The 22,378-nt window shown below is 28.5% G+C and overlaps 1 protein-coding gene and 1 long non-coding RNA gene across 10 annotated transcripts; both read left to right on the forward strand.

Annotated features, from left to right (window-relative positions):
- Positions 1-3,081: 3,081 nt before the first annotated feature.
- Positions 3,082-5,721, forward strand: LOC114177323. 5 transcript variants are annotated; one of them, XR_003603119.1, is made up of 4 exons: positions 3,082-3,390; positions 3,682-3,928; positions 5,092-5,197; positions 5,683-5,721. It is a non-coding gene; the product is annotated as an uncharacterized LOC114177323 (long non-coding RNA). The 5 variants fall into 5 exon arrangements; XR_003603120.1 differs by having other exon boundaries at positions 3,682-3,923; XR_003603121.1 differs by lacking the exon at positions 5,092-5,197.
- A 5-nt stretch (positions 5,722-5,726) lies between these two features.
- LOC114177321 lies at positions 5,727-7,766 on the forward strand. Of its 5 annotated transcripts, none has more exons than XR_003603116.1 (6): positions 5,727-5,814; positions 5,887-5,958; positions 6,699-6,770; positions 7,089-7,162; positions 7,357-7,457; positions 7,552-7,766. XR_003603116.1 is itself a non-coding variant. In XM_028062613.1 (6 exons), the coding sequence occupies exons 1-5, from the start codon at positions 5,793-5,795 to the stop codon at positions 7,443-7,445; spliced, it is 315 nt and encodes a 104-aa protein (XP_027918414.1). In that variant the 5' UTR covers positions 5,727-5,792; the 3' UTR covers positions 7,446-7,457; positions 7,552-7,766. The 5 variants fall into 5 exon arrangements, 2 of the variants coding, with proteins under 2 accessions (XP_027918414.1, XP_027918415.1); XM_028062613.1 differs by having other exon boundaries at positions 5,875-5,958; positions 6,725-6,770; XM_028062614.1 differs by having other exon boundaries at positions 6,725-6,770.
- Positions 7,767-22,378: the final 14,612 nt, after the last annotated feature.

Genomic DNA, 22,378 nt, shown 5'->3' on the forward strand with positions numbered 1-22,378 from the left:
ATGAGTATACTTTAACACTTTGTACGAAAATAATATGTAGCTCTCCACTTATTTGTTTATTATGCCCCACTTATTTGCCTATTTTTTTCTTCAAAGCAGCCACCTAGTAAAAGTAATAAGGGTTGATTTTTGTAACTTATATTCAAACTTGTGGTACATAAGAAGTGAATCCCTTTGAATAGTAAAAAAAAATTGTTAAATAAATTTTAAAACTTTTTACGAAAACTAATACGCAGCTCTGCACTTATTTGTTTATTATGTCCCACTTATTTGCCTATTTTTTTCTTTAGTTAAAGCAATAAGAGTTGATTTTTGTAACTTATAATCAAACTTGTAGTACTTAAGAAGTGCACCCTTCGGATAATAAATAAGAATTGATGAGTATATTTTAACACATTGTACTATAAATAATACGTAGCTCTCCACTTATTATTTTATTATGCCCCACTTATTTGCCTATTATTTTCTTCATGGCAGCCACCTAGTGAAAGTAATAAGGGGATATTTTTGAAACTTATATTCAAACTTGTCATACATAAGAAGTGCATCCCTTTGAATAATAAAAATAAATTGTTTAATAAATTTTAAAACTTTTTATGAAAACTAATAGCTAGCTCTGCACTTATTAGTTTATTATGTCCCTCTTATTTGCCTATTTTTTTCTTCAAGGCAGCCACCTAGTGAAAGTAATAAGGGTTGATTTTTGTAACTTATATTCAAACTTGTGGTACATAAGAAGTGAATCCGTTTGAATAGTAAAAAAAAATTGTTTAATAAATTTTAAAACTTTTTATGAAAACTAATAGCTAGCTCTGCACTTATTAGTTTATTATACCCCACTTATTTGCCTAATTTTTTCTTTAGTGAAAGTAATAAAGTTTGATTTTTGTAACTTATATTCAAACTTGTGGTACATAAGAAGTGCATCCCTTTGAATAATAAAAGAATTTGTTTAATAAATTTTAAAACTTTTTACGAAAACTAATAGGTAGCTCTACACTTATTAGTTTATTATGCCCCACTTATTTGCCTATTTTTTTCTTCAAGGCAGCCACCTAGTGAAAGTAATAAGGGTTGATTTTTGTAACTTATATTCAAACTTGTGGTACATAAGAAGTGAATCCGTTTGAATAGTAAAAAAAAATTGTTTAATAAATTTTAAAACTTTTTATGAAAACTAATAGCTAGCTCTGCACTTATTAGTTTATTATACCCTACTTTTTTACCTAATATTTTCTTCAAGGCAGCCACCTATTGAAAGTAATAAAGGTTGATTTTTGTAACTTATAATCAAACTTGTGGTACATAAAAGTGCATCCCTTTGGATAATAAAAATAAATTGTTTAATAAATTTTAAAACTTTTTACGAAAACTAATATGTAGCTCTGAACTTATTTGTTTATTATGTCCCACTTATTTGCCTATTTTTTTCTTCAAGGCAGCCACCTAGTGAAAGTAATAAGGGTTGATTTTTGTAACTTATATTCAAACTTGTGATACATAAGAAGTGAATCCCTTTAAATAATAAAATTATATTGTTTAATAAATTTTAAAACTTTTTACCAAAACTAATAGGTAGCTCTGTACACATTTGTTTATTATGTCCCACTTATTTGCCTATTTTTTTCTTCAAGGCAGCCACCTAGTGAAAGTAATAAGGGTTGATTTTTGTAACTTATATTCAAACTTGTGGTACATAAGAAGTGCATGCATTTGGATAATAAAAATAAATTGTTTAATAAACTTTAAAACTTTTTACGAAAGCTAATAGATAGCTCTCCACTTATTTGTTTATTATGCCCCACTTATTTGCCTAATTTTTTCTTTAAGGCACTCATCTAGTGGAAGTAATAAGGGTTAAGTTTTGTAATTTATAATATGACTTGAGGTACATAAGAAGTGCATCCTTTTGGTTAATAAATAAAAATTGATGAGTATATTTTTACACCTTGTTCGAAAATAATACGTTACTCACCACTTATTTGTTTATTATGCCCCACATATTTGCCTCCCTTTTTCTACAAGGCAGCCACCTAGTGAAAGTAATAAGGGTTGATTTTTGTAACTTATATTCAAACTTGTGGTACATAAGAAGTGCATCCCTTTGGATAATAAAAATAAATTGTTTAATAAATTTTAAAACTTTTTACGAAAACTAATAGGTAGCTCTGAACTTATTTGTTTATTATGTCCCACTTATTTGCCTATTTTTTTCTTCAAGGCAGCCACCTAGTGAAAGTAATAAGGGTTGATTTTTGTAACTTATATTCAAACTTGTGGTACATAAGAAGTGCATCCCTTTGGATAATAAAAATAAATTGTTTAATAAATTTTAAAACTTTTTACGAAAACTAATAGCTAGCTCTGCACTTATTAGTTTATTATACCCCACTTATTTCCCTAATTTTTTCTTCAAGGCAGCCACCTAGTGAAAGTAATAAAGTTTGATTTTTGTAACTTATAATCAAACTTGTGGTACATAAGAAGTGCATCTCTTTGGATAATAAAAATAAATTGTTTAATAAATTTTAAAACTTTTTACGAAAACTAATACGTAGCTCTGCACTTATTTGTTTATTATATCTCACTTATTTGCCTATTTTTTTCTTTAGTGAAAGTAATAAGAGTTGATTTTTGTAACTTATAATCAAAATTATGGTACTTAAGAAGTGCACCCTTTGGATAATAAATAAAAATTTGATGAGTATACTTTAACACTTTGTATGAAAACTAATACGCAGCTCTCTACTTATTATTTTATTATGCCCTACTTATTTGCCTATTTTTTTTCTTCAAGACAAACCACCTAGTGAAAGTAATACGACTTCATTTTTGTAACTTATAATCAAACTTGTGGTACTTACACTACAAATAAATTTATTTTTAACGGAGGGTATTTTGGAGAGGTTTTAAATATTCTCCGCAAATTAATATAGTTTACAAGAATATTATAAATTATCTAAAATGACATAATAACAGGGGTTTTAATATTTTGTACAGAGGTTTAAGACCTCAGCAAATTATAATACAAATTTTTTTACTACGTTAAATATTAAAGTTTTCATTTACTCCTCAGTTTCATTTTCAGTTTCGCTCTCTTCGCTCTCATCTATCTCTTTGAAGGATTTTGTCTCGTGTTTTCACACAACAGAGTTTCGTTCACAAATTTTATTTCAGAACCCTAGAAATAGTTCAAGTTCCTTACTTCGATCAAAAGGTTTTCAACTCTCCAAGTGGAGTGGTGGGCGGTGAAGGCGGGGTGGTGGAAGGTCGTTGAAGTGGTTGGGGTGTTCGGCCTTAAAGACGCGTTGGACTCATTACTACGGTGTTAGAGTTGTTCGCTCTGACGGGCATTGCAAGGGCGAGGGTGTTGTCTTGTGAAATAATCTGGTAAGTTCACTAAACCCTTATATATTATATACATAGGTTTATTGATAATCTGAAAGTTTATTGAGGGTAATAATTTGATGGTGATGTATTTTGTGAGTGCGGATGTTTTTGCTGCCCATTACTTGTTTGATGAAATTCCTATGCTGAGTACTGTTTTGGAATTTGATTATCTTTCGAAAGTGTGTTAATCTATGACCAAAGTTTGCTCTTGTTATTATAATGAAAAAAATTTATGCAGCAAAGTTGAGTTTCTCTCCTTAATTCTTACAACTTGGTCCTTGTTGTTTTCAGAAAGGACTCGAAAAGTTGGTTATTCATGGAAGAGACAGCATAACAAATGAAGCGTCCATTTGGAATTCCTGAAAAGCCAGAATTCACTGTTGGGTTGGATGAACCATTGAAGAAGTTGAAAACGAATGTTTTGAGCGAAGGTTTGTCCGTAATGGTTTTGACCGGTGTGGGAGGATCGGGGAAAACCACTCTGGCCACTATGCTCTACTATTGAACCATAATAACCTCTTATTTCTTCTTAAGTGAGGTTAGTTATTTTGCTGGAATACATGAAAAGTTTCAGATTATTGTAGAAAGAACCAGAGGCTAACTATAATCTCTTTGGTTTGCAGTTAATACCATTGTTGTCACTTGATATAGTTAATTTGGCTCCATCAATAGCAAAACTAAATATCTCTCTAATGCTATTAGTTGCTTTGATCCTCTAATGCTAACATTCCAGCAATGAAATATTGAGAGCCAACATAGTTTTGATGAAGAAGCCAGTTGCTTCATTCCACTTCTGAAGTTCCTTTATGTTTTGCAAGATGATATACTTTACAAATTTGTTTCAGCATCTAAGCTAATTTTCAGTGAGATATAGTGGTTTATTTTTTCAGTTGCTTTCATTGGTTTTTTTGTGTGCTTCACCTTCTTAACCGCATATAATAAGGCTTCAAATATTTTTTAAGACTACCAAACTATTTACTTTTCTAGTCTAATTTGAAAATTATAGTATACTTCAATTAGCATGGATTTTAGCTTTTGCTTTAAAATGAGTATTGGTTCAATTTAATTTCCGCTATGTTTACATATAGATTTTCAAATTTATTCAAATGTGAAAATACATTAGAAGCTTAAAGCAACACTGATTAGAAGCTTAATAATGGAAAATACATTAAGCTTATTAAATAATACTTGATTATCAATTTTGATTCCAAGTTACTACTCTATTGTTGAATCCGAACATACTCTAAATTTGGTTATATTGGAGGAGGGTAGGTAAACTTTCTCCTCTCTCCCTTTATTTATTTAATTTTGCTACTATTAATCTAGTTAGCAAACTGTTATTATGGAACAATCCCGAAAAAGTGATCCCCAAACAAAAAGAAATAAGGAAAATAAAACAACATAAGTAGTTGAAGAGATTAAAAAATTATTAAGCCAAAGAAAAGCAGAAAGCTAAACGTGGAAATGCAAAAAGCAAGACTTGGGGTTGAGTAAGTGTATGAATGATAAGAAGCTAAAGTGTGCAGAGGCCATGGTGGTGGGGACAATCGTAGGCTAATTATTGTTGTTTCTAAGTTGTGATAGGTACAACTCTAAGTTGACTGCTTATGCAATGAATATCTTATGGTCAATGAGGTCTATCTCCTTATGAACTTGAGAGGAATATTATATTAATGTGCATGTGCATGTACATGATTGAAGAGGATGAATTACAAGGAGCGAGTTCCATCTTTAATATGCTTCTATATTCTGTTTTGGACAATTTTGGTGTTTCACTTGGTGCTCAGGGTTTCTGGGAATGCAGAAGGTGACGTTTTGTACTTATTTGGTGCTTCAATTAATTGTTTTTACTGGTTTTCCTGTTTCTGTTCTTTTATGAGTTGTTGACTTTTTAGCTCTGTTGTTTTGGTTCATATGTTTGAATGAGTCATAAAACTAGTATTAGGCTTTTGTTCATTATTGGAATTGGTTCAGAAGTTCCGCATAACAGAGTATGCAATATGAAAACACAAACTATGAAATTAAATAGAACGCAAAAATTAGAGGATAAATTGAAACCAATTTAGAGGACATGTATGATTAGCTTGGGCTGTTTGTAGGTTCTAAACTGAAAATGTTTCGGTGTTATGCTTGGGAGTTATTGATGATGACCATGGGTTTCATGTTTTTACTTTCTTTATTTCACACAATTTCATTAAAAGCAGCACAATACCTGTTTGATTTTTTACCCCTGTCAATTTAATATATTCAGTACATTTGTAATGGCACTCAAATATTACTTCTATGACACAGGTGATGCCCTTACTGCATTCAAGAAGAATATGATAGATCTACTGGTGCTCTTGATAATTGGAATCCTAATATTTTAACTCCTTGCACATGGTTTCATATTATTTGCAACGATGAAAAAAGCGTCACCCATTTGTAAGATATATGCTATTTTACTTGTGGTTTTATGAAAGATTTTGCATAAAGTGAAAAAAGTTGCTTGGCCAGGTATCTTGGAAATGCAAACCTTTCGGGTCAACTTGTTCCAGAGCTTGGCCAGCTCCCAAATTTGGAATATCTGTAAGTTATGCCTCCTTTGCTGAACAGATTTTGCATGACACTAATTTTTTATTTTTATTGACATTTCATCAACTATTTCTTGTAATTCTTGATTGTTGGTTGAAACTAGTATTATTAGGAAAAACTATTCTAAAAGTAAATGCGGTAACTGTGTCTCTCAGAGCACTACCTGTAATGCCATTTTTTGTTATTCACTGGACTCGTTACTCTGCCAAAATCTAAATATTTTCCTTTGACCTGACTGGGAACTTTATAACAATAACATAACTGGGGAGATCCCAAATGTGCTTGAAATTTGACAAACTTGCTGAGTTTGGATCTTTACTCGAACAACATTACTGGTCAAATTCCAGAAGAATTAGCCAATCTTAAAAAACTAGAATCCCTGTATGAAATGCTTTCCTTTTCTCATATCTTATTCACAAAACTTATGCAATGAAATTTCATTTTTATTTCTTTTTTAGCATTCATAACATTATGGCACACGCTCACTGCAGTTGCTACTTAATCATTGTTTGTGTTCAATAGTTTATTATCTGCTAACCAAATGGCTCTGCTCCCTGAACTAGGCGCCTCAACAAAAATAGCTTGTCAGGAAAGATTCCTATGGGTTTGACCACCATTGATACACTGATAGTTCTGTGATTTTAACTCCTATGTCTAAATGTCTAGATACATTGCTATGCTGGTGATGTGTTATTTTGTCTATAACCTGACACCATGATCATTGTTGAATCTAGTGACTTATCGTCCAACAACTTAACAGGGAATTTCCCAGCCAATGGTTCATTTTCAAGTTTTACTCCCATCAGGTTGGTACAAATAAGAATTTTGTTCTGATGAGAGTCATTGGAGAACCACACTCCAACACTTGCCAATAGCCATTTGTTATAAAATCAGAAAAATATTAAAGGTTGTAAAACCAGAGAAAAAAAAACAGAGAAGAGTCTTTACAATATTATGAGTGTAGTAGCCTATATGTTACAAAAGGTTTCTCTCTAACATGATTTAACAAACAAGAAAAAGTAAAATCTTAGAGTATCTAGAAGTCTCATTTTCATACTATTGTTCGAGTGGCATGATAAACCTTACATCATAATTTTATTAACCCCGTTAATCCATTTTTACAGTTTTAGCGATAATCGTTTCTTGGTGCAAGCCATTCCGATTTCACCACCCCCTACACAGAAACAAAATCCTTCAGGTTTGTTATTATTTATTGTTGGCAATGAATTTAATTTTTCAAAGAATATAGCTCTTAAAGTACTAGGCTTCGGATTTACTGTGATTAGAGCTACTTTATGTGATTTCATCAGTTAATGTACATTTTTACTTTGAATGCCAACATCTATTCTATAAATTAAATTCCAGAAAGCTTATGATGTTAATTTTCAATAGGTCAAAATAATGAAAGATTGAGGCATCCAAATGTTGTTCTCTTCATGGGAGCAGTAACTCAGACCTCCAAATCTTTCAATTGTTACTGAATTTCTTCCCAGGTACTTCAAATTCTTGATTTGATTTTGTAGTGATTCTTAGTTATATGGGATTGTTTAATGTGAATTTGAAATTTTTTCATTTTTATTAATCCAGTGATGCAAATGAGCCTGAGTCTTCTATGGGTACAAGAGGATCATCTGGTGGTAGCAACATTTAGGGTGTTGATGATGTTTTTTAGGATGAAACTATTTTAGTGTATTATGAACTTTGAGTAAGTATGGATTAAGTTGTAATTGTTTCAATTTAAATTGCTTTTATGTTAATATGTTGATTTTGAGAATCAAAAGTTCTAATGATATATATTTGAGCACTTTGGTTGAAGTATTTGATTGAAGTTTACAAAAAAAATATTGTTGATATAAAAATATAAGTACTCAAATGTGACATACATTCTCAAGTATAGTAGGAAATTCTAATTACAAACAAAATATTGTTTTTTATGAGATTGAATAATGCTAGAAAAATACAGTAATAAATCCACAAATTAAATAATACAAACGAAATAAGTTTTATAATCCTCAAATTGAGGAGGGTATTAACCCCCACAAAAAAAATGAAAAATAGGAGTTTTGGAATCAAATAGGTTTATGGAAATAAAGGAGGTTTTAAAACCTCCACAAAATAATAGTCATGAATAGGAGAGGTTATAACCCTCCATTAAAAACTTCCACAATATAAACTTGGTACCAGGGGTTGTAGAAAACCTCCACAAATAACTTGTGGGAAACTATCTGTGGAGGTTTGAAAAACTTCTGCAAAATATTTTGTGGAGGGTAAAAACCCCCGTTAAACGAATTAAAACCTCCATAATTTAGCTTTTTTTTGTAGTGTTAAGTAGTGCACCCTTTGATAATAAATAAGAATTGATGAGTATATTTTAACACATTGTACGAAAACTAATACGTAGCTCTCCACTTATTATTTTATTATGCCCCACTTATTTGCCTATTATTTTCTTCAAGGCACCCACCTAGTGAAAGTAATAAGGGGATATTTTTGAAACTTATATTCAAACTTGTCATACATAGGGATGACACGGGGCGGGGACGGGTTGCGCTATCCCATACCCATCCTCGCATAAAAATTCATCCCCATACCCAAACCCAACGGGTATCAAACTTTTTTCCCATCCCCACCGGTAACGGGTATAATCTCGTACCCATACCCGTACCCGTGTTGTAACTACTTCAATATTATTTTTATAAAAGAAAAAAATTACGGTAAAGGAAACATAATATTATGAAATATTCAATATTAGGAGGATTTTCTTCGATGCCAAATACCTTAAAATAAAATAGAATTGTTTACATTTTATATTAGAATATCAAATAAAATTTCATATGAACCAAACATTTATTAAATTTGCAAACTACAACATTGATGAACTTAGTTGATAAAATTAAAAAATATTTCAAAAAATATAAAAGGAAAACAAATATTCAAATTAAAATATATTTTAAATGTTGTTTACTTCAATTTTTTAAATTCTAATGAATCTTTTTTTATACACTAATAAAAGTTATAATATATCACTTGATCAAAATGACACAAAGAACAAATAATAAAAGGAAAACAAATATTCAAATTAAAATATATTTTAAATGTTTGTTTACTTCAATTTTTAAATTATAATGAATCTCTTTTTTATACACTAATAAAAGTTATAATACATCACTTGATCAAAATGACACAAAGACAAATAATAAAAGGAAAACAAATATTCAAATTAAAATATATTTTAAATGTTTGTTTACTTCAATTTTTTAAATTATAATGAATCTCTTTTATACATTAATAAAAGTTATAATACATCACTTGATCAAAATGACACAAAGAACAAATAATAAACATAATAATAAATTTTGACATAGATTTTGTATCTTTTGAATTTCAATATACGTTGGATAGTGACAAAAAAATATTCATAGAAATTTCATTAAATTTTTATATTGTAGTAAATAAAAGTTATTTATACAATTAAAGTGAAAAAAATTACAGTATGATTAATAGTGAGTTATAAAATAACAAATAATTAGATAGAATATATCAAAATATTATTCTACATGATGAAAATAAACAATAAATAAAATATTAAAAACTAACAAATGTGTGTTTTAGAAATAATTTGAGAGACTATCGAAAGAAATCGCACAAGGAAATCAAATGTATAATTAAGGTATGATAAAAATGAAAAAATCTTAGAGAACTAATTATTAAATATGTTTGAAGTGGTTAAAATAAATAGAAATATCATTAGTGACCAAAAAATTTGTCATTAAATTACAAATAAAATAGTAATTGAATTGGTCACTAAATCAAGTACCGATTCGATCATTGAATCGGTCACTAATTAGTCATTGATTTAGACAAAAATCAACTACTACCACCAATGACGAAAAATAGTGACTAATATGGGTTACTAACTAAATCAGTCACCATTTCATGTTTTTCTTGTAGTGAATTATCATATATTATTCCTAAATATCATTATATATATATATATATATAATTTTAACCACTTCAAACAGAATTTAAAGTGAAAAAATTACCATTATGATTAATAATGAGTTATAAATAAAAAATAATTAGATAGAATATATCGAAATATTATTCTACATGATGAAAATAAAAACAATAAATAAAAATATTAAAAACTACAAATGTGTGTTTTAGAAATAATTTTGAGAGACTATCGAACAAAATCACACAAAGGAAATCAAATGTATAACTAAGGTATGATAAGACGAAAAATATCTTAGAGAATAAGAAAACTTTTCAATATCAACATATATACTTAATGGTTGAAAAATAACGAAAATTATTTTAATGAAACAAAGAGTTTTTCAAATTAAACAAAAATAATAATAATAATAATAATAAGTAAAGAATTTTTTATATTACCTTAAATTGAGAGTATAAACATTCTCATGTGAAAGGAAATTTATAATAAATAAAATATTAAAAATAATATAATATTCAAATGTGAGGCAAATTTTTTTTTATTAACATACATCATTTTAACATAATTACATAAAGGTTATGATAAGATAAAAATATATTGGAGATGAGAATGAGTTTCATGACAAATGAAATAATTAAAAAAATAAAAAATAGAATATATATATATATATATATATATGGGTTACTTGATTAATTGTGAATATTTTAATAATTTAACCGAGAATGGAGATATGGCGGGGACGAGTATTATGGCAGGTATATGTACATCCCCATACCATCCCCATAACCAACTGAAAAAGTCGGGGATTCTCCATACCATACCCATACCCAGTCAATGCGGGGATTTTCCGTCAAAACGGGGACGAATTCAGCAATACCCACAGAGACGGGTTTATTTGCCATCTTAGTCATACATAAGAAGTGCATCCCTTTGAATAATAAAAATAAACTGTTTAATAAATTTTAAATTTTTTTATGAAAACTAATAGGTAGTTCTTCACTTATTTGTTTATTATGCCCCATTTATTTGTCTATTTTTTCTTTAAGGCAGCTACCTAGTGAAAGTAATAAGGGTTGATTTTTGTAACTTATATCAACTAGTGGTACATAAGATGTGAATCCTTTGAATAATAAAATTAAATTGTTTAATAAATTTTAAAATTTTTTACCAAAACTAATAGGTAGCTTTCCACTTATTTATTTATTATACCCACTTATTTGTCTATATTTTTCTTCAACCCAGCCACTCAGTGAAAGTAATAAGGGTTGATTTTGGTAACTTATAATCAAACTTGTGGTACATAAGAAGTGCATCCCTTTGGATAATAAAAAAATTGTTTAATAAATTTTAAAACTTTTTACGAAAACTAATACGTAGCTATGCACTTATCTGTTTATTATGTCTCACTTATTTGCCTATTTTTTTCTTTAGTGAAAGTAATAAGAGTTGATTTTTGTAACTTATAATCAAAATTCTGGTACTTAAGAAGTGCACCTTTGGATAATAAATAAAATTTGATGAGTATATTTTAAAACTTTGCACGAAATACGAAGCTCTCTACTTATTATTTTATTATGCTCCACTCTTATTTGCCTATTTTTTCTTTAAGGCAGCCACTAGTGAAAGTAATAAGAGTTGATTTTGTAACTTATAATCAAACTTGTGGTACTTAAGAAGTGCACCCTTTGGATAATAAATAAAAATTTGATGAGTGTACTTTAACACTTTGTACGAAAACTAATACGCTGCTCTCTACTTATTATTTTATTATGCCCCACTTATTTGCTATTTTTTTTTCTTCAAGACAAGCCACCTAGTGAAAGTAATACGACTTCATTTTTGTAACTTCTTAAGTAATAAGGGGATATTTTTGAAAACTTATATTCAAACTTGTCATACATAAGAAGTGCATCCCTTTGAATAATAAAAATAAATTGTTTAATAAATTTTAATTTTTTTTTTGAAAACGAATAGGTACTCTTCACTTATTTGTTTATTATGCCACATTTATTTGTCTATTTTTTCTTGAAGGCAGCTACCTAGTGAAAGTAATAAGGGTTGATTTTTGTAACATATATTCAAACTTGTGGTACACAAGATGTGAATCCCTTTGAATAATAAAATTAAATTTTTTTCATAAATTTTAAAATTTTTACCAAAACTAATAGGTAGCTCTCTACTTATTATTTATTATGCCCCACTTATTGTCTATTTTTTTTCTTCAAGGCAGCCACCTAGTGGAAGTAATAAGGGTTGATTTTGGTAACTTATAATCCAATTTGTGGTACATAAGAAGTTGCATCCCTTTGGATAATAAAAAAAATTGTTTAATAAATTTTAAAACTTTTTACGAAAACTAATAGGTAGCTCTGTATTTATTTGTTTATTATGTCCCACTTATTTGCCTATTTTTTTCTTCAAGGCAGCCACCTAGTGAAAGTAATAAGGGTTAATGTTTGTAACTTATATTCAAACTTGTGGTACATAAGAAGAAGTGAATCCTTTGAATAATAAAAATAAATTATTTAATAGCAGCCATCTTGTGAAAGTAATAAGGGTTGATTTTTGTAACTTATATTCAAACTTGTAGTACATAATAAGTGCTTCCGTTTGAATAAGAAAAAAATTGTTTAATAAATTTTAAAACTTTTTACGAAAACAAATAGATAGCTCTCTACTTATTTGTTTATTATGCCCCACTAATTTGCCTAATTTTTTCTTCAAGCAGCAACCTAGTGAAAGGAATAAGGTTTGATTTTTTTGTATAAAATAATCAAACTTGTGGTACATAAGATGTGCATCCTTTTGGAGAATAAATAAAAATCAATGAGTATATTTTAACACTTGTAGGAAATAAAAGGTAGCTCTCCACTTATTTGTGTATTATGCCCCACATTTTGCCTATTTTTTTTTCAACCACAGCCACCTAGTGAAAGTAATAAGGTTGATTTTTGTAACTTATAATCAACTTGTGGTACATAAAAGTGCATCCTTTTGGATAATAAATAAAAATTGATGAGTATATTTTAACACTTTGTACGAAAATAATACGTAGCTGTCCACTTATTTGTTTATTATGCCCCACTTATTTGCCTATTTTTTTCTTCAAGGCAGCCACCTAGTGAAAGTAATAAGGGTTGATTTTTGTAACTTATATTCAAACAAACTTGTGGTACAAAAGAATGGCATCCCTTTGAATACTAAAAATAAATTGTTTAATAAACTTTAAAACTTTTTATGAAAACTAATAGGTAGCTCTCCACATATTTATTTATTATGCCCCACTTATTTGCCTAATTTTTTTTTCAAGGCAGCCACCTAGTGAAAGTAATAAAGGTTGATTTTTGTAACTTATAAAAAAACTTGTGGGTACATAAGGAGTGCATCCCGTTGGATAATAAAAATAAATTGTTTAATAAATTTTAAAACTTTTTTACGAAAACTAATACGTAGCTTTGCACATATTTGTTTATTATGTCCCACTTATTTGCCTATTTTGTTCTTTAGTGAAACTAATAAGAGTTGATTTTTGTAACTTATAATCAAAATTCTGGTACTTAAGAAGTGCACCCTTTGGATAATAAATAAAAATTTGATGAGTACATTTTAACACTTTGTACGAAATACGTAGCTTTCTACTTATTAATTTATTATGCTCCACTTATTTGCCTATTTTTTCTTTAAGGCAACAACCTAGTGAGAGTACTAAGAGTTGATTTTTGTAACTTATAATCAAACTTGTGGTACTTAAGAAGTGCACCCTTTGGATAATAAATAAAAATTTGATGAGTATACTTTAACACTTTGTACGAAAACTAATACGCAGCTCTCTACTTATTATTTTATTTGCCCCTCTTATTTGCCTGTTTTTTTTCTTCAAGACAAGCCACCTAGTGAAAGTAATACGACTTCATTTTTGTAACTTATAATCAAACTTGTGGTACTTAAGAAGTGCACCCTTTGGATAATAAATAAGAATTGATGAGTATATTTTAATACAAAAACTAATATGTAGCTCTCTCCACTTATTATTTTATTATGCCCCACTTATTTGCCTATTATTTTCTTCAAGGCAGCCACCTAGTTAAAGTAATAAGGGGATATTTTTGAAACTTTTATTCAAACTTGTCATACATAAGAAGTGCATCCCTTTGAATAATAAAAATAAATTGTTTAATAAATTTTAAACTTTTTTATGAAAACTAATACGTAGCTCTTCATTTATTTGTTTATTATGTCCCATTTATTTGCCTATTTTTTTCTTGAAGGCAGCTACCTAGTGAAAGTAATAAGGGTTGATTTTTGTAACTTATATTTAAACTTGTGGTACATAAGATCTGAATCCCTTTGAATAATAAAATTAAATTGTTTAATAAATTTTAAAACTTTTTACCAAAACTAATAGGTAGCTCTCCACTTATTTATTTATTATGTCCCACTTATTTGTCTATTTTTTTCTTCAAGGGAGCCACCCAGTGAAAGTAATAAGGGTTGATTTTGGTAACGTATAATCAAACTTGTGGTACATAAGAAGTGCATCCCTTTGGATAATAAAAAAATTTGTTTAATAAATTTAAAAACTTTTTACGAAAACTTATAGATAGCTCTCCACTTATTTGTTTATTATGACCCACTTATTTGCTTAATTTTTTCTTCAAGGCAGTCACCTAGTGAAAGTAATAAGGGTTAAGTTTTAAAGAAAATAATCAAACTTTTGGTACATAAGAAGTGCATCCTTTTGCATAATAAATAAAAATTGATGAGTATATCTTAACACTTTGTACGAAAATAATATGTAGCTATCCACTTATTTGTTTATGATGCCCCACTTATTTGCCCTTTTTTCTTCAAGGCAGCCACCTAGTAAAAGTAATAAAGGTTAATTTTTGTAACTTATAATCAAACTTGTGGTACATAAGAAGTGCATCCCTTTGGATAATAAAAATAAATTGTTTAATAAATTTTAAAACTTTTTACGAAAACTAATAGGTAGCTCTCACTTATTAGTTTCTTATGCCCCACTTATTTGCCTAATTTTTTCTTCAAGGCAGCCACCTAGTGAAAGTAATAAGGTTGATATTTTTAACTTATATTCAAACTTGTGGTACATAAGAAGTGAATCCCATTGAATAGTAAAAAAAAATTGTTTAATAAATTTAAAAACTTTTTACGAAAACTAATAGCTAGCTCTGCACTTATTAGTTTATTATACCCCACTTATTTCCCTAATTTTTTCTTGAAGGCAGCCACCTAGTGAAAGTAATAAAGGTTGATTTTTGTAACTTATAATCAAACTTGTGGTACATAAGAAGTGCATCCCTTTGGATAATAAAAATAAATTGTTTAATAAATTTTAAAACTTTTTATGAAAACTAATACGTAGCTTTGCACTTATTTTTTTATTATGTCCCACTTATTTGCCTATTTCTTTCTTTAGTGAAAGTAATAAGAGTTGATTTTCGTAACTTATAATCAAAATTCTGGTACTTATGAAGTGCACCCTTTGGATAATAAATAAAAATTTGATGAGTATATTTTAACACTTTCTACGAAATACGTAGCTATCTACTTATTATTTTATTATGCTCCACTTATTTGCCTATTTTTTCTTTGAGGCAGTCACCTAGTGAAAGTAATAAGAGTTGATTTTTATAACTTATAATCAAACTTGTGGTACTTAAGAAGTGCACCCTTTGGATAATAAATAAAAACTTGATGAGTATACTTTAACACTTTGTACGAAAACTAATACGCATCTCTCTACTTATTATTTTATTATGCCCCACTTATTTGCTATTTTTTTTCTTCAAGAGAAGCCACCTAGTGAAAGTAATACGACTTCATTTTTGTAACTTATAATCAAACTTGTGGTACTTAAGAAGTGCACCCTTTGGATAATAAATAAGAATTGATGAGTATATTTTAACACGAAAACTAATATGTAGCTCTCCACTTAATATTTTATTATGCCCCACTTATTTGCCTATTATTTTCGTCAAGGCAGCCACATAGTGAAAGTAGTAAGGGTTGATTTTTTTCACTTATATTCAAACTTGTGGTATATAAGAAGTTAATCCCTTTGAATAGTAAAAAAAATTGTTTAATAAATTTTAAAACTTTTTACGAAAACTAATAGGTAGCTCTGCACTTATTAGTTTATTATGCCCCACTTATTTGCCTAATTTTTTCTTCAAGGCTGCCACCTAGTGAAAGTAATAAGGGTTAAGTTTTGTAACTTATAATATAACTTGATGTACATAAGAAGTGCATCCTTTTTGATAATAAATAAAAATTTATGAGTATATTTTAACACTTTGTACGAACATAATACGTAGCTCTCCACTTATTTGTTTATTATAGCCCACTTATTTGCCTAATTTTTTCTTCAAGGCAGCCACCTAGTGAAAGTAATAAAGGTTGATTTTTGTAACTTATAATCAAACTTGTGGTACACAAGAAGTGCATCCCTTTGGATAATAAAAAAAATTGTTTAATAAATTTTAAAACTTTTTAAGAAAACTAATAGGTAGCTCTCCACATATTTGTTTATTATGCCCCACTTATTTGCCTAATTTTTTCTTCAAGGCAGCAACCTAGTGAAAGTAATAAAGGTTGATTTTTGTAACTTATAATCAAACTTGTGGTACATAAGGAGTGCATCCCTTTGGATAATAAAAAAAATTGTTTAATAAATTTTAAAACTTTTTACAAAAACTAATAGGTAGCTCTGTACTTATTAGTTTATTATGCCCCACTTATTTGCCTAATTTGTTCTTCAAGGCAGCCACCTAGTGAAAGTAATAAGGGTTGATTTTGGTAACTTATAATTAAACTTGTGGTACATAAGAAGTGCACCCTTCGGATAATAAAAATAAATTGTTTAATAAATTTTAAAACTTTTTACGAAAACTAATAGGTAGCTCTGCACTTATTTGTTTATTATGTCCCACTGATTTGCCTATTTTTTTCTTCAGGGCAGCCACCTAGTTAAAGTAATAAGGGTTGATTTTTATAACTTATATTCAAACTTGTGATACATAAGGAGTGAATCCCTTTGAATAGTAAAAAGAAATTGTTTAATAAATTTTAAAACTTTTTACGAAAACTAATAGCTAGCTCTGCACTTATTAGTTTATTATACCCCACTTATTTGCCTATTTTTTCTTCAGTGAAACTAATAAGAGTTGATTTTTGTAACTTATAATCAAAATTCTGGTACTTAAGAAGTGCACCTTTGGATAATAAATAAAAACTTGATGAGTATATTTTAACACTTTGTACGAAATACGTAGCTATCTACTTATTAATTTATTATGCTCCACTTATTTGCCTATTTTTTCTTTAAGGCAGCACCTAGTAAAGTAATAAGAGTTGATTTTTGTAACTTATAATCAAACTTCTGGTACTTAAGAAGTGCACCCTTTTGATAATAAATAAAAATTTGATGAGTATATTTTAACACTTTGTACGAAATACGTAGCTCTCTACTTATTAATTTATTATGCTCCACTTATTTGCCTATTTTTTTCTTCAAGGCAGAGCCACCTAGTGAAAGTAATAAGGGTTGATTTTTGTAACTTATAATCAAACTTGTGGTACTAAAGAAGTGCACCCTTTGGATAATAAATAAAAATTTGATGAGTATACTTTAACACTTTGTACGAAAACTAATACGCAGTTCTCTACTTATTATTTTATTATGCCCCACTTATTTGCCTATTTTTTTTCTTCAAGACAAGCCACCTAGTGAAAGTAATACGACTTCATTTTTGTAACTTATAATCAAACTTGTGGTACTTAAGAAGTGCACCCTTTGGATAATAAATAAGAATTGATGAGTATATTTTAACACATTGTACGAAAACTAATACGTAGCTCTCCACTTATTATTTTATTATGCCCCACTTATTTGCCTATTATTTTCTTCAAGCAGCCACCTAGTGAAAGTAATAAGGGGATATTTTTGAAACTTATATTCAAACTTGTCATACATAAGAAGTGCATCCCTTTGAATAATAAAAATAAATTGTTTAATAAATTTTAAATTTTTTATGAAAACTAATAGGTAGCTCTTCACTTATTTGTTTATTATGCCCCATTTATTTGTCTATTTTTTTCTTGAAGGCAGCTACCTAGTGAAAGTAATAAGGGTTGATTTTTGTAACTTATATTCAAACTTGTGGAACATAAGATGTGAATCCCTTTGAATAATAAAATTAAATTGTTTAATAAATTTTAAATCTTTTTACCAAAACTAATAGGTAGTTCTCCACCTATTTATTTATTATGCCCCACTTATTTGTCTATTTTTTTCTTCAGGCAGCCACCTAGTGAAAGTAATATGAGTTGATTTTGTAACTTATATCAAACTTGTAATACATAATAAATGCTTCCCTTTGAATAATAAAAATAAATTGTTTTAATAAATTTTAAAACTTTTTACAAAAACTAATAGGTAGCTCTGCACGTATTAGTTTATTATGCCTCACTTATTGGCCTAATTTTTTCTTCAAGGCAGCCACCTAGTGAAAGTAATAAATGTTGATTTTTGTAATTTATAATCAAACTTGAGGTACATAAGAAATGCATCCTTTTTGATAATAAATAAAAATTGATGAGTATATTTTAACACTTTGTACGAAAAAATACGTAGCTCTCCACTTACTTGTTTATTATGCCCCACTTATTTGCCTTTTTTTTAAGGCAGCCACCTAGTGAAAGTAATAAAAGTTTATTTTTGTAACTTATAATCAAACTTGTGGTACATAAGAAGTGCATCCCTTTGGATAATAAATAAAAATTGATGAATATATTTTAACACTTTGTACGAAAATAATTCGTTGCTCTGCACTTATTTGTTTATTATGCTCCACTTATTTGCTTATTTTATTCTTCAAGGCAGCCTCCTAGTGAAAGTAATAAGAGTTGATTTTTGTAACTTATATTCAAACTTGTGGTACTAAGAAGTGAATCCCTTTGAATAATAAAATAATTTTGTTTAATAAATTTTAAACTTTTTACGAAAAACTAATAGGTAGCTCTGCACTTATTTATTTATTATGTGCACTTATTTCCCTATTTTTTTCTTCAAGGACAGCCACCTAGTGAAAGTAATAAGGGTTGATTTTTGTAACCTATATTCAAACTTGAGATACATAAGAAGTGAATCCCTTTGAATAATAAATTAATTGTTTAATATATTTTAAAACTTTTTACCAAAAGTAATAGGTAGCTCAGCACTCATTTGTTTATTATGTCACACTTATTTGCCTATTTTGTCTCAAGGCAGCCCACCTAGTGAAAGTAATAAGGGTTATTTTTGTAACTTATATTCAAACTTGTGGTACATAAGAAGTGGCATCCCTTTGGATAATAAAAATAAATTGTTTAATAAATTTTAAAACTTTTTACGAAAACTAATAGATAGTTCGCACTTATTTGTTTATTATGCCCCACTTATTTCCCTAATTGTTTCTTTAAGGCACTCACCTTGTGAAGGTAATAAGGGTTAAGTTTTGTAACTTATAGTATGACTTGAGGTAAATAAGAAGTGATCCTTTTGGTTAGTAAATAAAATTGATGAGTATATTTTAACACGTTGTACGAAAATAATACGTTGCTCTCCACTTATTTGTTTATTATGCCCACATATTTGCCTTCTTTTTCTACAAGGCAGCCACCTAGTGAAAGTAATATGAGTTGATTTTTGTAACTTAATTCAAACCTGTAGTACATAAGAAGTGCATCCTTTGAATAATAAAAATAAATTATTTAATAGCAGCCACCTAGTGAAAGTAATAAGGGTTGATTTTTGTAACTTATATTCAAACTTGTAGTACATAATAAGTGCTTCCCTTTGAACAATAAAATAAATTGTTTAATAAATTTTAAAACTTTTTACAAAAACAAATAGATAGCTCTCCACTTATTTGTTTATTATGCCCCACTTATTTGCCTAATTTTGTCTTCAAGCAGCAACCTAGTGAAAGTAAGAAGGGTTGATTTTTGTAACTTATAATCAAACTTGTGGTACATATGAAGTGCATCCCTTTGGATAATAAAAAAAATTGTTTAATAAATTTTAAAACTTTTTACGAAAACTAATAGGTAGCTCTGCACTTATTTATAGTTTATTATGTCCACTTATTTGCCTATTTTTTTCTTCAAGGCAGCCACCTAGTGAAGGTAATAAGGGTTGATTTTTGTAAATTATAATCAAACTTGTGGTACATAAGCAGTGCATCCCTTGGATAATAAAAATAAATTGTTTAATAAATTTTAAACTTTTACGAAAACTAATACGTAGCTCTGCACTTATTTGTTTATTATGTCCCACCTATTTGCCTATTTTTTCTTTAGTGAAAGTAATAAGAGTTGATTTTTGTAGCTTATAATCAAAATTTTGGTACTTAAGAAGTGCACCTTTGGATAATAAATAAAAATTTGATGAGTATATTTTAACAATTTGTACCAAATACGTAACTCTCTACTTATTATTTTATTACGCTCCACTTATTTGCCTATTTTTTCTTTAAGGTAGCCACCTAGTGAAAGTAATAAGAGTTGATTTTTGTAACTTATAATCAAACTTGTGGTACTTAAGAACTGCACCCTTTGTACAATAAATAAAAATTTGATGAGTATACTTTAACACTTTCTACGAAAACAAATAGGCAACTCTCTACTTATTATTTTATTATGCCCCACTTATTTGCCTATTTTTTTTCTTGAAGACAAGCCACCTAGTGAAAGTAATACGACTTCATTTTTGTAAATTATAATCAAACTTGTGGTACTCAAGAAGTGCACCCTTTGGATAATAAATAAGAATTGATGAGTATATTTTAACACATTGTACAAAAACTAATACGTACCTCTCCACTTATTATTTTATTATGCCCCACTTATTTCCCTATTATTTTCTTCTAGGCAGCCACCTAGGAAAGTAATAAGGGATATTTTTGAAACTTATATTCAAACTTGTCATGCATAAGAAAAGCATCCCTTTGAATAATAAAAAATAAATTGTTTAATAAATTTTAAAACTTTTTACCAAAAACTTATAGGTAGCTCTGCACTTATTTGTTTATTCTGCCCCATTTATTTGCCTATTTTTTCTTCAAGGCAGCCACCTAGTGAAAGTATCAAGGGTTGATATTTGTAATTTATATTCAAACTTGTGGTACATAAGAAATGAATTCCTTTGAATAATAAAAAAATTCTTTAATCAATTTTATAACTTTTTACAAAAACTAATAGATAGCTCTCGACTTATTTGTTTATTATGCCCCACTTATTTGCCTAATTTTTTCTTCAAGGCAGTCACCTAGTGAAAGTAATAAGGGTTAAGTTTTGTAACCTATATAGTACATAATAAGTGCTTCCCTTTGAATAATAAAAATAAATTGTTTAATAAAATTTAAATTTTTTTATGAAAACTAATAGGTAGCTCTTCACTTATTGTTTATAATTCCCCATTTATTTGCCTATTTTTTTCTTGAAGGAAGCTACCTAGTGAAAGTAAAAAGGGTTGATTTTGTAACTTATATTCATACTTGTGGTACATAAGAAGTCAATCCTTTGAATAGTAAAAAAAAAATTGTTCAATAAATTTTAAAACTTTTTACGAAAACTAATAGATAGTTCTCCGCATATTTGTTTATTATGCCCCACTTATTTGCCTAATTTTTCTTCAAGGCAGTCACCTAGTGAAAGTAATAAGGGTTAAGTTTTGTACAAAATAATCAAACTTTTGGTACATAAGAAGTGCATCCTTTTGGATAATAAATAAAATTGATGAGTATATTTTAACACTTTGTACGAAAATAATATGTAGTTCTCCACTTATTTGTTCATTCTGCCCCACTTATTTGGCCTTTTTTTATTCAAGGCAGCCAGCCACCTAGTAAAAGTAATAAAGATTAATTTTTGTAACTTATAATCAAACTTGTGGTATATAGGAAGTGCATCCCTTCGGATAATAAAAATAAATTGTTTAATAAATTTTAAAACTTTTTATGAAAACTAATAGGTAGCTCTGTATTATTTGTTTATTATGCCCCACTTATTCGCCTAATTTTTTCTTCAAGGCAGTCACCTATTGAAAGTAATAAGGGTTAAGTTTTCTACAAAATAATCAACCTTTTGGTACATAAGAAGTGCATCCTTTTGGATAATAAATAAAATTGGTGAGTATATTTTAACACTTTGTACGAAACTAATATGTAGCTCTCCACTTATTTGTTTATTCTGGTCCGCTTATTTGCCCTTTTTTTCTTCAACGCAGCCACTAGTAAAAGTAATAAAGGTTAATTTTTGTAACTTATAATCAAACTTGTGGTACATAAGAAGTGCATCCCTTCGGATAATAAAAATAAATTGTTTAATAAATTAATTTTTAAAACTTTTTACGAAAACTAATAGGTAGCGCTGCACTTATTAGTTATTATACCCCACTTA

Source organism: Vigna unguiculata, chromosome 3, assembly GCF_004118075.2.
Source record: "Vigna unguiculata cultivar IT97K-499-35 chromosome 3, ASM411807v1, whole genome shotgun sequence".
Classification (NCBI taxonomy): domain Eukaryota; kingdom Viridiplantae; phylum Streptophyta; class Magnoliopsida; order Fabales; family Fabaceae; genus Vigna; species Vigna unguiculata.

Excerpts from the sequence above, each read along its gene's own strand:
- LOC114177321 (XM_028062613.1), top strand. The coding sequence starts at position 5,793 with ATGAAAAAAGCGTCACCCATTT. Across the intron at positions 5,815-5,874 it reads GAAAAAAGCGTCACCCATTT|TTGCTTGGCCAGGTATCTTG; the intron begins GTAAGATATATG and ends AAGTGAAAAAAG. Across the intron at positions 5,959-6,724 it reads CTCCCAAATTTGGAATATCT|GGAATTTCCCAGCCAATGGT; the intron begins GTAAGTTATGCC and ends ACAACTTAACAG.